At 44.0% G+C, this 17141-nt stretch overlaps 1 protein-coding gene across 22 annotated transcripts in view; it reads right to left on the reverse strand.

The window, feature by feature from the left end:
• ABLIM1 (actin binding LIM protein 1) overlaps positions 1-17141 on the reverse strand; it is a 329328-nt gene that overhangs the window by 47295 nt on the left and 264892 nt on the right. For 14 of the 22 annotated variants that reach the window (XM_044935300.2, XM_044935296.2, XM_044935298.2 and 11 more), the window contains 3 exons: positions 7126-7213; positions 3734-3792; positions 154-237 (listed from right to left, as the gene is read on the reverse strand). In XM_044935300.2, the coding sequence (XP_044791235.1) occupies positions 154-237; positions 3734-3792; positions 7126-7213 (231 nt within the window). The remainder of the gene's footprint in view (positions 1-153; positions 238-3733; positions 3793-7125; positions 7214-17141) is intronic. The other 8 variants (XM_044935305.2, XM_025274287.3, XM_044935302.2 and 5 more) reach the window with 1 other exon arrangement.

Raw genomic sequence — 17141 nt, forward strand, 5'->3', positions numbered from 1 at the left:
AATGTGAGATGCACTCCGTGGGGTGAGAAAAAGCATCTGCCTCTATGGGAGCCCAGAAGTTATGTGGGGAAAGCAGCAAGGGGAGGAAAAGCGACAGAAGCCTGGGGCCCCTAGCACAGCGGCCCCGAGCCTCAGCTCAGACACGGTGCCAACCTGCAGACACGGGGACCGTCCTGTGCGTCGAATCAGACTTTTGGGATAAAAGAAATCAGACGGAGATCGACGGATGTTTGGGGGCTGTCGTGAAACATGAAAAAGGGAAGAGTGAAGAAAGAAATAGCCTCAATTCAGACACACTATCAACAAAAAAACCTTTAGGAAAACTAATTTGATAAGTGATAAGTGACATCAGGTTTTCCCTGGTGGCTCAGTGGCAAAGAACCCACCTGCCAATGCAGGAGACTGGGTCGGGAAGGTCCCCTGGGAAGAGAAAATGGCAGCCCACTCCAGTATTCTTGCCTGGAAAATCCCATGGACAGAGGAGCCTGGTGGGCTAGTGCTTGGGGTCACAAAGAGTTGCACATGACTGAGCAACTAAACAACAGCAACGATGTGGAATCACTTTAGTCGGGGGGGGGGGGGGGGGTGTGTGTGTGTATTTTTAAGGTCCATGTTGAAAGCATAGTAACTGGTCTTCATTTTCTTTCTCTTTTGGCCACCCCACATGGCTTATGGGATCTTAGTTCTCCAATCTGTGATTGAATCCATGCCTTCGGCAGTAAAAGTGCCAAGTCCTAACAATGAGACTTCCAGGGAATTCCCTAACTGGTCTTTACGTTACAGTATATTTACCTATGTTCCAACCTTCCCCACTCCCCATCATTCCTTTCCATTTATTTTGGCTGAAATATTCTTACATATGAAGAGTTAGAAGCCAATGAAGCCATTGACAGATGTTCTTGAGAGTCTGTTATTACAAACACCCCACAAGTTCTTGAAATCTGGAGAATGTGGATTACTCAGTGGGGTTGTTGAAAGATCCTTAAAACATTTTCATTTTGCTATGGTAACTGAACTGATGTGATACCGGGAAAAAGGCCTGAAAATCCTGGCTCAACGCTGTCCTCCATAGACACACCCTTAAGAGAGCACAAGAGTTGCTCCTTCTTCAAAATCTAGCCTCTTTTTTAAATCCCATCAGCATCAAAATGTGCCCCACTTGGGGTGCGTCAGAACCTCATCTCCTTAGAGGTACATCACCCATACTACCGGGTGAGTGAGCTGGGGGCCAGCCCGACCTCCCAAGTGGTAAATGCTGGCTTTAGGAGAAAAAAGTTTCATTAAAGGGAGAAAAAACTACAGCTCCTCTTGGCCAGAATGAGTGGAAGTATCTCACTAGTTGTTTTCATAATCTTATCCAAAGAGTTCCATCAAGATGCGATCAAGAGGGTTGATTTTTTTGAAACCATTTTAGTAGGACAATCTGCAAACTCAAGCAGTCCTTACAGAGAAAGGACACATTCCATTCAGTCTGGCCTCGTTAGCATTCCTCTCTTTGTCTCCCAGAAGACTTCATCAGGGATGGAATAAAAATGATTATTCAACCACCAAGGGCAACACTGTAAAGACAGTGCAGACCACTAGCTACTAGGCTGGTTTGGGGAGAGCATCTACAAGTTACACAGTGAATTCTGCATTCCTGTGATTAAAGTGACAGTAAGTACTATCTTTAAGGTGCCAGCATTTTATAACGATAACCCACTTCAAAGCATCCATGAGTCATCAAAAAGCCCAGAGTCTGGCAACTTCCAGTGTGCACCTGTCTGACTGACAGATGAGAGGGCTAGGTACACACGCTCAAGCTGAAGTTCTATGTTGAAACAGCGATCAAATCATCCTGCTGCTGCTGCTAAGTCACTTCAGTCATGTCTAACTCTGTGCGACCCCATAGATGGCAGCCCACCAGGCTACCCCATTCCTGGGATTAGCCAGGCAAGAACACTGGAGTGGGTTGCCATTTCCTTCTCCAATGCATGAAAGTGAAAAATGAAAGTGAGGTCGCTCAGTCGTGTCCGACTCTTAGCGACCCCATGGACTGCAGCCTACCAGGCTCCCCCGTCCATGGGATTTTCCAGGCAAAAGTACTGGAGGGGGTGCCATCGCCTTCTATGCAAATCATCCTAATATTGGTGAACAAGTTCCTCTCCAGTTTGTCTGGTCTTTACTCCATTATTTTGAGAAAAAGTGATTTTTTTTCCCCCTCCACTTAAAGTCTGCTCATGTTAACTGAATTTTAAGACATCCGTTTTTATTCAGGGTCACAGGCAAGGGACAAGTTTCTAAATTATGCAAATGACAAAATATCTCCATCTGATCTTACAGATGCCAGTTGAAAAAACAAAAGCAGAGGAAATAGAGCTTCTAGGCAGACAAGAGCTTCACTGAGAATAAAGAAAAGATATTGAAAAATGAAAATAAGAGCTGTCATTCCCAGGGGTGGCAGGCCAAAAAAAAATGGGGGGGGTTCTGATAATCATTTCTCTGAAGCCAAGTCACTCCTTCACAAACGACACGTTAGTAATCAGGGCAAAATGATGTAGCAGCTGTGTGACTGCTGGGGATCACATATATAGCTTCTTGCAACTGCTAACAAGCAGATCAAGAAGAAATGATTCCACATTCTAGAATATTGCTGTTCAGTTGCTAAGTTGTGTCCGACTCTTTGTGACCCCATGAATTGCAGCACACCAGGCTTCCCTGTCTTTCACTATCTCCCGCAGCTTGCTCAAACTCATGTCCATTAAGTTGGCCATGCTACCTAACCATCTCATCTATAGCATGGCTTTAAAAAATAAATTTGGTCCATTCTTTTCCCTGAAACACCAGGTGGTGTAGTCCAGCTGTTTCAAAGGGAACCACTAAGGTAGTTAAATGGAGGGACTGTGGACTGGGGTCTAGTCTGATTACTGCTCTGAAAAATACTTCACAGCCCAAGTGAAAGACTAGGGGCATCTGAGTAAGAAACAGATTATGATCACGGCCTTGCAGCTGTGTACAGCTCTTTGCTTCTGAATCAGGTAGAATATTGTCTCCTGGTGGTGATCTGAGAACAGAGTAAGATCAAGAGAAGGCTTTAGAATTGAGAGAAATGCTAAAAAACCAAAGGAAAGAAAGGAAAAACAGGTGAGAGATAGTGTCTATCCTCCGTGTGATCCATGTTCCAGGGAGTTTTGAAAATATTTTGATGCTACCTAAGGTTTCAGTTACAAAAACAATCAAGGACACTTGTTCCCACTGACTCGTCTGAGCTCATCATGATTTTCCCCAAAGGTTTTTTATCTAACAAATCATCAGCTTTTGGAGATGGAGGCTACTTGGTGAACTTGGATTTGAGAGGCCAATCAAATGCAGCAAGAGCTGAGCAATGGCTGCAGAGTTTGGATTGAGTGATGTGATGGATGAAGTACAAAAAACATCCTCCTCTGGTGAGGAAGTCACCAGATATTGGACCTAGAACTTGACTTTGCCCCTTGAATGCTTTCCTAAGAACCTGATTCATGAAGCGAGAGTTATTTTGTCTAACACAAGCACTTGAAACAAGAATCACCATCAATGGACGGTAGGAGGAAACCTCTTTTTCTGGCCAAATGGCCTTTCTACTTGGTCTGTGACAGAAGGGGAAAAAAAAGTCCTAAGAAGCAACTTCACCCAAACTGCAGTCCCAAGAATCAGTGACCACAGACACGATGGACAGCAAGTACCTCTGCGGTCACAGTGCCAAAGCCTTCCTTACCCGCAGCTTTTCCTCAGTCTTGGTTGATTGCTTACAGTCGGGATGCCAAACGGTAGAACCTGGAAAGACAATGCACATCTAAGAGTAAAGGAAATGGAAAGCAGCCACAGTCCTATTATATAGAACTTCTGAGAGAGGCCCTGTGCCCAAGTGAACTATGATAGCTCAAATTCCAGGTGAGTTTTCTGCGTCTAGTCTGAGCTTGTTCTATAACAGTTATAATCCTAGCCCACAGAGGCCCCTCATTTGGCACAAGAGTGTCTTGATGAAAGAGACATTTAGTTCTCAACTGGGCAGTGTTTTTTTTTTTCCAAATGTTATCATTGTCCTTTGGGGACTTCCCTGGTGGCTCAGATGGTAAAGAATCTGCCTGCAATGTGGGAGACCAGGGTTCAATCCCTGGGTTGGGAAGATCCCCTGGAGAAGGTCAGGCTACCCACTCCAGTACCTGGAGAATTCCATGGGCAGAGGAGCCTGGCAGGTACAGTCCATGGGGTCACAAAGAGTCCGTATTGAGCAACTAAGTTTCATTTTTCATTTTCATTATTCTTTAAAAGTAATGTCTGTGTACTTCCCAATATCTACTTTTACTTTCAGAAATATAAGCCATAAGCCATGTTTATATAACATCAAAACAACCAAGCAATTTAGATGAGGGCAATAAAGTCAAACCAGATCATCTATATCCAGAAGCAAAACGCACCAAATTTTTTTTGTTGCTTCAATTATACAGTTACCTACACAGACACAGGAAATCAATGCAACTAGCAGAAAGTTTGAAACTTACATTACAAATCCACAAGTTTTCCTTTAACTTTTTAACCTTTTAGTTAACTTTAAAAGGTCTTTACTTTTAAACTAGTGAAGTTACTACTTAAGTGTTGTTTTCTGGTCCTGGGTCAATGCCTCACTTTATAGGAATTTAAGGTGCTTTCTTAGATGGTACCAGTATCACAGAACTAAGCAAAACACTTATATCCAATAGAAAGCTCTTTTCTTATAAGAATTCAATGCCTGCCTATGCAATTTTTTTTTTTTTTGCCTAGGTATACAATGTATGTAATTCATGGCTAAGGTCTATATGTAAGTTCATGCAAGAATATATTCAAATGTGGGAATGGTGGAAGAATTTGAAGAGGGACTTAAAAAGACTTCAGCAAATAGTTACTAAGCTGAAAGCAGTTTTTTTGCCTAAATTTGTAAATTTATTCTGGCTACATTTAAATTGTTAAAAGAGTCATGAGGTTGTCTGTGCAGGACAATGTCAATGATATAAACTTAATATGAGTCTCTGTATGAATATTTTATGTTTTACATTTCACTGTTGAACTCTTTCTCTCCTGAAAAGCTATCAAATTAAAATAACTCTTGAATTATTTTATACCACTGAGCTAAAAATACTATTAAATTGATGACAGTGTAAATACATTTTATATCAGAATAATACTTTAATCCCTATTTAGCAGTCATTTCTATCTCGCTTAACCCAGGGCCAAAAAATCAAACCAAAGCCAGACAGACACATAGTCCATTCAGCACTGGCTTTTACTCTGAGGCTGGCTTCAAAGCACGGAAATCCTCTTAATGTGGAGAGCCGGGGGGAGGTAGGGTGGGCACAGGGCTGGAAGTGGAGCAGGGTGCACAGCAGAGGTTCTACTGAGTGGACATCCTGGCCCAGAACCCTGGGGGTGCACAAGGCATTGAACTGTCCTCCAGAGGTCCCACACACAGGGAATGCAAGCCAGAGAGAACATGAGATGCTGGGGAAGATGAAGCTGCTCATTGTTCAAGGATGTGCCGAGAGCACAGGCAAAGAACACCAGAGCCCAGCTCCAGCAAAGATTCATGATGCTCAAATGCGGAACATAGCCCAAATTCCCAGGGTTGTTTATCTATAGTATGAATGTGCTGTACTTGTGTACAGCCTGAAATCACCCTCTTTACTCAGCTTGCAGAACTCTGTGAACATACAGAGGTGCACCCAGAGCCCTGAGTCTCAGTTCTTAGCAGACACTCTTGGGGTGATGTACACTCTTGGGTCTTTGATGGTGAGTGCGGTGACTGACACATTAGGATCTAAAACAGAGCCTGGAGACCAACTGAAGAATAAATCTGCTCCATGCTGAACATGTAAAGTGACACCTGTCTATTGCTCCCAAGGATTCACAGTTTGTCCTGGGGGGAAACGTGTCATATCAAGCCCATATGAGACCACAGATTTGGGGCTTGTCACTTGCCTTCATCAGGCCCTTTAAAATTCAGTGAGATTTTCCACTGTAATTTTTTCAGAGAAAGCATTCTAAAGCTAAAAAGGATGTCTGGGTTGTCAATTTCTCATAGAGCTAGCGTTCTTTAAGGGGAGAGCAGCCAAAGCTTTGATCTAATACTCAAGAATCGTTTCTGGAGACTTTTCTTAATTTCGTAAAAACAAAAATCAAGAGCAAAGCAAACCATTCATTAAAACTACACATAGTGTTATGTGCAGAGATGAAGAAATGACATGCAAAGGCCAATGAGAACCAGTAATTAGCAAAATGAACAAGCAATAGCTCTTATATTCTTGCTAATTTTGCTGATCAGCCCTTGTCTATTTAATGACTCTTTCCAGCTAAAAATAGTAAAATGCTTGCACAGATGGTACTGTTTGACTGGAGGAGAATCCTTCCCTAAAACTCTCTGAAAAGCTTCAGAATTTTAGAGGAGATAAAAGCTAATCATAGCTGTACATAGGGAAAATTTCTCAAAATTATTTTCATTAAAAAAAAAATTGAATGGCCCTCTGGTAATGAGCATTTCCTTGGCATCAGAAACCTCTCAACTTCGCTGTCAGGAACTTTGGGTGTGTTCTCTCTCTCTCTCTGTCCTTCTCTCTTTCACTATGACAGCGATCTCATCTTCATGGGATGAAGAACATCTGTGATGTAATTCGCCAAATGTGAGATTTTCTTCTTCCTAAAAGCCTGGATAAGAGCATACTGGGAGGCCCCCCAAAATCCTTCTCCCAGGATAGTAAAGTGAGAAAAACCAAGTATTATAACCATCCAGTATGTAACATTTCTAGACATTCATTTCCTCTTTTGATCTTTGTTTTCCAAGCATATTCCTGGGGGTTGGGGGTTCCTGAGGCCTAGCTGATCTCTCCTCTTGCCTTATCTCCATGGCATCAAGTTCAGTCCATTCATCCATAAGCAATCCACTCGTTTGTTAACAGCCTCAGGGGCTCACCGCCAGCATGTCAATTGCTTGGCTGATTAATACTAACTGATGAGGTCACATTTGGCTACATTCATTTGGGATCTGGGTAGCCTTGCAGCTAATGAAATGCCTCCTTCTCTTCAAAACAAACAAACATAGATAGCCCAGTTTTCTCTCCCCCCTCCAGACCACCTTACCTTGCAGATACATTTCCTCTCCTTCTGTGAACATCTGGTTGCATCTGCTGCATCGTGCACAACTCGGGTGGTAATGTTTGTCACCCGCCTGCAAGAGAAGAGGTAGCAAATGTTCAGTCTATCGCTGGGCACTGTCCCAGCCTCTTCTCTGCACATGGCAATTTGAGGAAAAGAGAAAAAAGCTAAGGTGGGAAAGACAATTGTCTGACTGACCAAACTTCTCATACCAACAGCCCTAGCAGCTGAAGCCGATGGCACTGGCCCCACGAGGGGCTCAAAGATCAGTGCTCGTGTCTGCCACATGGGGCTGCCTTGCCTCTTGGGGTTTCTGGCATGCAGGTGTCTCTTGGCTTAGGCTCTCCTGGATAGTTGCCAATTATACACCACGTGCCTGACATGAGTCTACTCCATCTCCCCAAAAAGTTCACCTCGAAAACATTAACATCCAAATTGACATTGGAGACCAATGTTGGTTTGTACTGCTGCTGCTGCTGCTGCTAAGTTGCTTCAGTCATGTCCGACTCTGTGCGACCCCACAGATGGCAGCCCACCAGGCTACCCCATCCCTGGGATTCTCCAGGCAAGAACACTGGAGTGGGTTGCCATTTCCTTCTCCAATGCATGAAAAGTGAAAGTGAAGTCACTCAGTGGTGTCCGACTCTTAGCGACCCCATGGACTGCAGCCTACCAGGCTCCTCCATCCATGGGAGTTTCCAGGCAAGAGTACTGGAGTAGGGTGCCATTGCCTTCTCTGTGGTTTGTACTAAGCAATAGAAAGAAAGGATGCTATTTAGTAGGTCCTTTTCTAGCTAAGCTGGTTTTAGAAAAGGCAGAGGAACCAGAGATCAAATTGCCAACATCCGCTGGATCATGGAAAAAGCAAGAGAGTTCCAGAAAGGCATCTATTTCTGCTTTATTGACTATGCCAAAGCCTTTGACTGTGTGGATCACAATAAACTGTGGAAAATTCTGAAAGAGATGGGAATACCAGACCACCTGATCTGCCTCTTGAGAAATGTGTATGCAGGTCAGAAAGCAACAGTTAGAATTGGACATGGAACAACAGATTGGTTCCAAATAGGAAAAGGAGTTCGTCAAGGCTGTATATTGTCACCCTGTTTATTTAACTTATAAATGCAGAGTACATCATGAGAAATGCTGGACTGGAAGAAACACAAGCTGGAATCAAGATTGCCGGGAGAAATATCAATAACCTCAGATATGCAGATGACACCACCCTTATGACAGAAAGTGAAGAGGAACTCAAAAGCCTCTTGATGAAAGTGAAAGTGGAGAGTGAAAAAGTCGGCTTAAAGCTCAACATTCAGAAAACGAAGATCATGGCATCCGGTCCCATCACTTCATGGGAAATAGATGGGGAAACAGTGGAAACAGTGTCAGACTTTATTTTTCTGGGCTCCAAAATCACTACAGATGGTGACTGCAGCCATGAAATTAAAAGACACTTACTCCTTGGAAGGAAAGTTATGACCAACCTAGATAGCATATTCAAAAGCAGAGACATTACTTTGCCAACAAAGGTTCGTCTAGTCAAGGCTATGGTTTCTCCTGTGGTCATGTATGGATGTGAGAGTTGGACTGTAAAGAAGGCTGAGTGCTGAAGAATTGATGCTTTTGAACTGTGGTGTTGGAGAAGACTCTTGAGAGTCCCTTGGACTGCAAGGAGATCCAACCAGTCCCTTCTGAAGGAGATCAGCCCTGGGATTTCTTTGGAGGGAATGATGCTAAAGCTGAAACTCCAGTACTTTGGCCACCTCATGGGAAGAGTTGACTCACTGGAAAAGACTCTGATGCTGGGAGGGACTGGGGGCAGGAGGAGAAGGGGATGACAGAGGATGAGATGGCTGGATGGCATCACTGACTCAATGGACGTGAGTTTGAGTGAACTCTGGGAGTTGGTGATGGACAGGGAGGCCTGGCGTGCTGCGATTCATGGGGTGGCAAAGAGTCGGACACGACTGAGCGACTGATCTGATCTGATCTGATCTTTCTAGCTAAAGCAGGCTTCCCTGGTGGCTCAGATGGTAAAGCGTCTGCCCGCAATGCGGGAGACTTGGGTTTGACCCCTGGGTCAGGAAGATCCTCTGGAGAAGAAAATGGCAACCCACTCCAGTACTCTTACCTGAAAAACTCCATGGACTGAGGAGCCTGGTAGGCTACAGTCCACAGGGTCACAAAGAGTCGGACATGATTGAGCGAATTCACTTCACTTTCTAGCTAAACAGTATGAAAATAATGTAATCTGCCTAGCTTACTTCAAGATGAGAAAACCATAGTAAAAGATATCATCCACTGCTTTTTAATTTTGGAAAGAGCCCTAACTTGCCTCTCTGCTGCTTATAATAATCTTCTGCCAATGTCTCATTTTAATTGTTTTCTGAAGAAGGCATTTTATTGAGGCAGCTCTGCATTATTCATGGCCATGTCACTTTCTTAAATATGACAGATGCCACCATAGCAGGTGTTGACTTCCCCAAAGCGAAATGTCACTGGACCCAGGGACAATTCTCTAGACAGGTGCCAAGTCACATTAGAGTCATGCTCCAAATACATGCCTGACAAAATGAAATCCTTTCGTTCATAGTTCAGCAGAAAGTCTCACCACCTAAAAATTATCAAATGTACTCTGCAATTAAATCATGTCATCAGTCAACCGTGAAAACACTTCTTTTGCATTAGCTGTGCGCAAGGCAGTGCTGAGAGCCTCGAGTTAGAAGTGGCTTCACCCTGTGACTGCGTGAAATCTCCACAGGAAGTCAGAGGTCAGGTGGTGATTTCTTTCTCACACCCTCCTGTACAAACTATGAAACCACTTGGCCACTAGAGTGTGAAATGGTGGTCAGCTACTCAAGATAACCCAGTGGGGGAAAAAAAGTTGAAGTTATTTAAAACTAGAAGCCAGGAATGAATTCTTTTCAGTGGTGCCTGCCAGAAAATTCCAGACGTGGAATTTTGTTGTTATCCATACAGCATTATTTATTTATCTGGGTGGGGGAGGGGTATAGGATATGTTAACACAAAGTGGCTCTTTGCCTTAGGCCAGCCAGGGTCCAATGTGAGTGAAGGGAGGAAGACAGCAAATATTACTCAGTGTTCAACGCTGTTGAGTCAGCTGGGAGATTAATGCTGGGAGGTCCCAGGCAGCGAGGACAATCTCTGAATTCTCAAGGAAAATGTAGAGGAAACAGTTAAGGCCCCTTGACAGGAGTCTGGTGTAGTCTGCAGTGAAAGGCACACCCCTCACTAAGCTAGCAATAGAAGTTTCTGCTCGCTGATAAAATGGGTCCACCATACTTAATGCTGCAATGTTACAGACATTCTCATTAAAGACAGGAAGCAGGCAGAGAGGTACACTTTCACCAGTGTTTTCTTTACTGATTTTCCTAGCCAATGTGATAGATCAAGAGCAAGAAATAAGTACAAAGGTCAAGAGTTCAGTCGAGTAGCTAGATAAAAATTTAACACACATGTAAAAACCAATAGTTTTTCTATTCATTAGCAATACAAATTAAGCCTAGGTGATGAGAAAACAGGTCCCCATTTGTAAATAAATATTTCAATGCAAGATCTACACAAGGAAAACAGTTGAATTTAACTGATGGGCATGAAAGACTTAAATAAAGACATATGGTATTTATGGAAGGAAAAAGTAAATATCATGAAGTTGCCAAATTATGTAAAATGAGCCTATGAATGCAACAAATTCTCAATCAAAATATGAACAGGAGTTTCTTTTATGTAAACTGACAAGCCAATTTTATAAGTTTACATGGAAGACAAAAATGCAGAAAAATATAAAAGATTATTATCCAAAATATACAACAAGCATCTACAATGAAAACTAAATGGCAATATAGGCAAAAGGCAATTTCTGGAGGAAATATAGATTACCCTGAAAATAAAGAATTAGCTCAACCCCATCAGGAATCATGGAAACACAATTTAGAAAAAGAGTATTTTTCTTCAACAAATTGGCAAAGATAAAAAGAAGACTAAGGTGAGGGACTTCACTGGTGGTCCAGTGGTTAAGAATCCACCTGCCAATGCAGGGGACACGGGTTCAATCCCTGGTCTGAGAAGATTCCACATGCTATGGGGCAACCAAGCCTGTGCGCTGGAACTACTGAAATCCACGCGCTCTAGAGCCTGCTCTGCAACAAGGGAAGCCACCGCGATGAAAAGCCTGTGCACCCCAACTAGAGAGCAGCCCACACTCGCTGCAACTACAGAAAGTGCCCATAGCAACAAACCCCCAGTGTAGCCAAAAATAAATAAATAATTCAATTTAAAAAGGACTAATGTGAAACAGGCCTTCTCACATACTGTCAGTGAGCAAAATTCTTTTTGGAAAGCAATACTTAAATTTAATGTGTGCACACTACTCCCTGATGAACAATTCCACTTGTAAAAGCCACTCTACAGAAATTCTCACACCTGTGTCCAAAAGTATTAAGGTTATTTGGTGTTGGGTTATTTATAACGGCAAAGAACAAGGAAACAGAAGCCTAGATAAGAAAGTGGTGAAACAAAATAGTGACTCATATGTAGCCATTAAAAGGATGAAGCAAAGCTACATATCTTACATGGAAAGAGTTCAAACTAATAAGAGAAAAAACTCAAACAGAAAAACAATACCTATGATATAGCCACATATAGCTGTGGTCAAAAGTGTGGAGATACTGGGTAAGTCTGGCTGGATTGAAATCCAGTTTCAGCACTATGTGGTCCTATGAAGGCGACAATCTCTCTAACCTTCACTTCCACACCTGTAAAATGGGTAGAATAATAGCATTTATCTCATGGAGCCGATGAGAGAGGACTAGTGTATTTCCTGGCATGCCCCACTCTCGCCAACACTGACCACCAGTCCTGTAAGTCAGGCACAGTTACTATTGTTTAAGCCTAAGAAGACACACACACACACACACACACACACACACACACACATATTGATTTTATGTGTGTGTCCTGCCCAGAGAGAAGGTGGGGAGAAGGCACACCAATTAGTTTTCTGTGGTTCCTTGTGGAGAAAGAGGAATGAGTACAGGTGGGAACCTAACAACTTCCTTTATATGTTTCTGTATTGCTTTGATCTTTTACAAGAATTCATTTTTATGGTACTGTGTAATAAGGAAATAAAAACGAAGAAGAAAAAAGTCCATTGTCTCTTGGAGTCATTACGTGATCTTGGGCAAACCACAGACTCTTGGAAAAGCTGCTGGAGAGATGATGGAGTTGATAGCGGCAGCGACAGTGAAAGGGAACCTTTTTATTGTGATGATTCGGTGTCAGTCGCTGTTCTCCATGCTTCATCAACAGTCAGGCGTTCGTTTCACAAGAACCTACTGAGGTTATTACTCCCCACTCTCCAGATAAGGAAGCTGAGGCTTGGAGAGCTTTAGTAAACCTGTCCCTGGTCACACAACTAGAAAGTGGTAGGGCCAGGGTGCGAACCCAGGTGGTCTGACTCTGGAGCGCGAGTCCCTAAGTAGAATCACAGCTAATCGCCATAGAGTACCTCACGGCTGTATCCACCTCACAGGGATGCTAGGGTGACCGATCGGATGACATTGACAATGCCGTGATTCACTGCATACAACAATAATAGGAAGACAACGTAATGAGCTTCTGAACAGAGGTGGTTCTAGGACCATCCACATAAAGAAGGCTTGCTAGTGTGGTCTGGGATGCTGATAAAAGGCTCTCTGGATGCCACCCTTGCCCAAGGACAGGCACGGGGGAGTAGCTATTACATGAACTGTCACACAAGATGGGTGGAAGGTTCGGCCAGGGCCCCCCGGGCAAGGCTCTGCTCTGCAAATCATTAGTAAAAGCCCTGCTGAGAAACACTGCCAGTTTAACTCCAGGGGCGTCGGTCTAGACCTGTGTACCTGCTTCATCCCAAGATGCTGAACACGTCAGGAAATACAGTGAGCCAGATTCGAAGGGCAGTTGCACAGCTGTTCGAAAGTCTGTCTGTGCCACAGTGCAGGCCTGGGGGGGCAGGGGGAGGGCACAGGGTCGAGGGCTTGAGATAAGGGAGCCCCCCACCCCCGCACATGTTTCACTTCTTACATGACAGCTCTCAGACAAGCCCTGTGTGCAGGGCCAGGGAAAGTACCAGAGCTGAACACAGACAGGGTTATATGCAAACTAACCAGAGAGAAAAAAAAAAAAACGGATGTAGCTGAATCCAAGGCATTTAAATTACAGTCATTTTTAGAAGAAGGAAAAGAATTTCAGATAATGAGCAAAATGAAACTAAACAGCACCCATGGAAGAATGAAGAGGAACACACGATTCATGTGGACAGGAGGCTGTTGATTGCAAACTTTTAAAGCACTATGGGCTTTGTTGTGACAGGTGACTCCATAAATGATGGTTACCAAGTACCTGCCCCCAGACACATCCTGCAACTCCAGCTCTGCCCCAGCCTGACAAACCAGATGTGTCCTTGGGACTTCCTACAGTCCTGTGGTGAATGGTGACTTTTCATCCATCTTTGTACCCTGCTACTTAAAAAACTACAACCTTATTTATTGTCACACATTCAAAATGCATACGTTAAAAAGTCCACATTCGGACTGGCACTTAACTCTAGTTGAGTTTCATTAAAGCACCTGCATATACAAAGTGCTAGAAATTGCTTGCCTTTAATAGCACTGATGAAGTCACGCTTCTGCAGTTATTATTTCTGTTTAGTTGATCTCTAAATTGAAGTATAAACTTTATCACACAGGCGAGAATTCCATCTGGGGAAACACCATCTGCTACAAGGCAGAATTTGGTGCAAGGGACCAAATTTGTGAAACTTACTATCCGGAAGAGGAGAAAGGGGCTCTGAGCTCCTTGTGGACACTGGGTGCAGGAAAAGGGCTACAAGATTCAGAATTAGGAGACTGGGGTATCATTTCTTTATTTCTTATTCATGAGACCTCCATTATGTCACTATTTACCGTCTCCAAGGCCCTGGTTCTTCCTTTGTAGAAAGTGAAGGGCTGCTGCTGCTAAGTCGCTTCAGTCGTGTCTGACTCTGTGCGACCCTGGACTAGACAATTTCAAGTCCCAGCCTGCTGTAAGATTCTATGCTTCTGTGTAAAATCCCATCCCTCTCCAAGCTTACACGGCAGTGTTAACAAAAAAGCAATTTGGGTAGAGAAAGGACATTCTTGCTGGCAGAGATTGGAAATGAACCAAAGACCCCATGGTGTGTGAAAGCCAGGAGGAGTTCTGGTACCCTAAGCCCTGTGCTGGGAGGACAGACCACTGTGAGGAGAACAGAGCACTGCGAGTACAGACCCCATCCTTGGACAGGTAATTCTCGTAGCTCCGGGGTGGCTAACTGTCCTTTTCAGTTTCTCTCCCCCATTCTCCCCTCCACCCTTTCTCTTGTAGTACTTTACTCCTGATACAGCTCAGGAGATATGGAACAGGGTCCTTGAAGTCAGCCTTCAGCCATTTATAGCTCAGACCGCACCTCCTTCCCCAGAGGACTTCCGGATGCTTATCGGAGAAGGCTGTGATCTGAAAACAATGAAACAAAAGCCTCAGAGGAAAAGAAAAATCAAAAGGTTTCACTCTCAGGCCAACATGTTCGCCATGATGCGAGCTTCTCAGTAGATGAGGACAAAAGAGAAAATGGGCCACTTTGGTCTCACTGGGTTAAAAAATGGCCACATACAATTGTCACTAGAGAGGCAAGGTTTCCTGATGCTAAATTAGTCACAGGCTGTGAATCTCAACCATGTGCTGAGGTTCCATATGGGCTTGCTCTGTTTCAGGCGTGGCTCCCAGGGCTCTGAGTGACAGGTCTCACACAGCCCTGTGAGGGACGTGTTCTTTTACAACCGTGTTCCTCAAACAATGAAACGCTCGGAGAAATGAAAACTCAGAGCAAACAATTTCTCCAAAGCTCCCAGTGCTTCCACAAAGCAGTCCTAATTGCCTGACTCCAGGCCTCCTCTTGCATAAACTGCCTCCAAAAAGCCCCAAAGGAATTTTCACAGGGGGAACCTCAGTTCTGGAGCAGCTAACCAACTTCCACACTGATTTCACTAATGGCTGGAAACATCCAAGTAGTTTTTCTTCTATAAAGCCTTGAGAAAAACGGAGGGTGTAGACCAAAGGCCACTGAATGAAGTCATTTTCATAGGGGAAGTTAAACTATCAAGGTCTAGGGTGGTAGACCTTTTTAAAAAAGATCTAACTTGATTCAGAGATGGTGTTCAGAATACCCCAAAAAAGAAACAAAGTGCTTTTCTGTCCCTGCATGCTAAGTCACTTCAGTTTTGCCTAACTCTTTGCGACCCCATGGACTGTAGCCTGCCAGGCTCCTCTGTCCACGGGATTCTCCAGGCAAGAACCCTGGAGTGAGTTGCCATTTCCTCCTCCAGGGAATCTTCCTGACCCAGGGATCAAACCTGTGTCTCTTGCAGATCCTGCAGTGGCAGGCAGGTTACCAGCAGCGCCACCTGGGAAGCCCCCGAGACTGATGCAAACATGGCTCTGGTTGATGCTGCTTTCAGGTTTAAGGACACACAAGCATTTGGAGGCCAGTGTGTTGGCCTAGATCAGGGGTTTTCTAACTTTACTGCACATAAGCAACACCCGAGAGACTTTTAAAAATGGATTCGATGGCCCTAGGGCGGGGCACAGAGATCAGCTGCTTCTTTTATTTTGTAAGCACTGACCTAAGTCTATGCAGATCACCATGAACTGGGGAAACCTGATGGTAGATGAGGAAGCCAAAGGCAGTAACAAGGAGGTTGCTTCCCTGGCAGGTGTATGGGTGGGGAGAGAGGCAGAACCACACTAGCTCCTGGTATTGCTCCTAAGAAAGGCAAGGTGGGGCTAACTCAGCCTTCTTTGCATTTGCTGCGGTTTCCCTTGAAGTGGGAGAGGTTTCCGATGCAACCGGACTAGCTTGATCTCGAAGTTGCCACTCACCTGTTCCGGAAGGTTGTTTTTCCTGATTCAGCATTCTGATTGAGCAGGATAATGAGGGTGTGCCTTGGCCCAAAGTTTGGATCCTGGGCAAAGATGAATAAATCAGTCTGCCCAGGCAGCTTGCACGAAGCCCAGAGGGCTCTCCATAAGTCTGCAAAGCCAGTCTGCACAGAGACTAGCATGCTGCTGCCCCACTCCCTCAACAACTACAACCCCAACAGTGGCCCCTGCTCCAAATATCAGGGAGAGGGTTCCCCAGAAAAGATGCACAAAATGGTGTGAAGAGATATCCACAAGTGCACTCCAATGCTCTGGGTTCCCTTTGACCAGCTCAAAATATAAAAGGATAAAAAAGGCTGCAATATTCCAGTGGAAACGCATATTGGCCTTTGCAAGTGATTGCTGCTGTCTTTATCTCCTTCTAGATATCTCCTTCAAGGATCTTATCTCCTTCAAGGAGATAAAACCAGTCAATCCTAAAGGAAATCAATCCTGAATATTCATTGGAAGGACTGATACTGAAGCTGAATCTCCAATACTTTGGCCACCTGATGCCAAGAACTGACTCATTGGAAAAGATCTTGATGCTGGGTAAGATTGAAGGCAGGAGGAGAAGTGGACGACCAAGGATGACATGGTTGGATGGCATCACTGATTCGATGGATATGAGTTTGAGTAAGCTCTGGGAGCTGGATGGACAGAGAAGCCTGGTATACTGCGGTCTATGGGATTGCAAAGAGTAGAACACAACCGAGTGACTGAACTGAACTGAACTATCTCCTTCTAAGGAACTCAGTACAAAAATTTCTAAGTAGTCTTTGCAGTTTAACAGTACAAGATAAATGTTATCTTTAGATGTGTATATTCCTGTAAGACCTAACCAGTCTCTTTAAATTGATCAACAGGTTCAGTGTAATCGCTGCCAAAATCCCAGCCAGATTATTTGTACTTTGGGAAGCTGATCCTAAAATGTACATGGCAATGCAAAGGACCTTGGAGAGTTAACAATGTTGGAAAAAGAACAGGATAATGGTAGAGGACTTAAACTA

Source organism: Bubalus bubalis, chromosome 23 (assembly GCF_019923935.1).
Source record: "Bubalus bubalis isolate 160015118507 breed Murrah chromosome 23, NDDB_SH_1, whole genome shotgun sequence".
Classification (NCBI taxonomy): domain Eukaryota; kingdom Metazoa; phylum Chordata; class Mammalia; order Artiodactyla; family Bovidae; genus Bubalus; species Bubalus bubalis.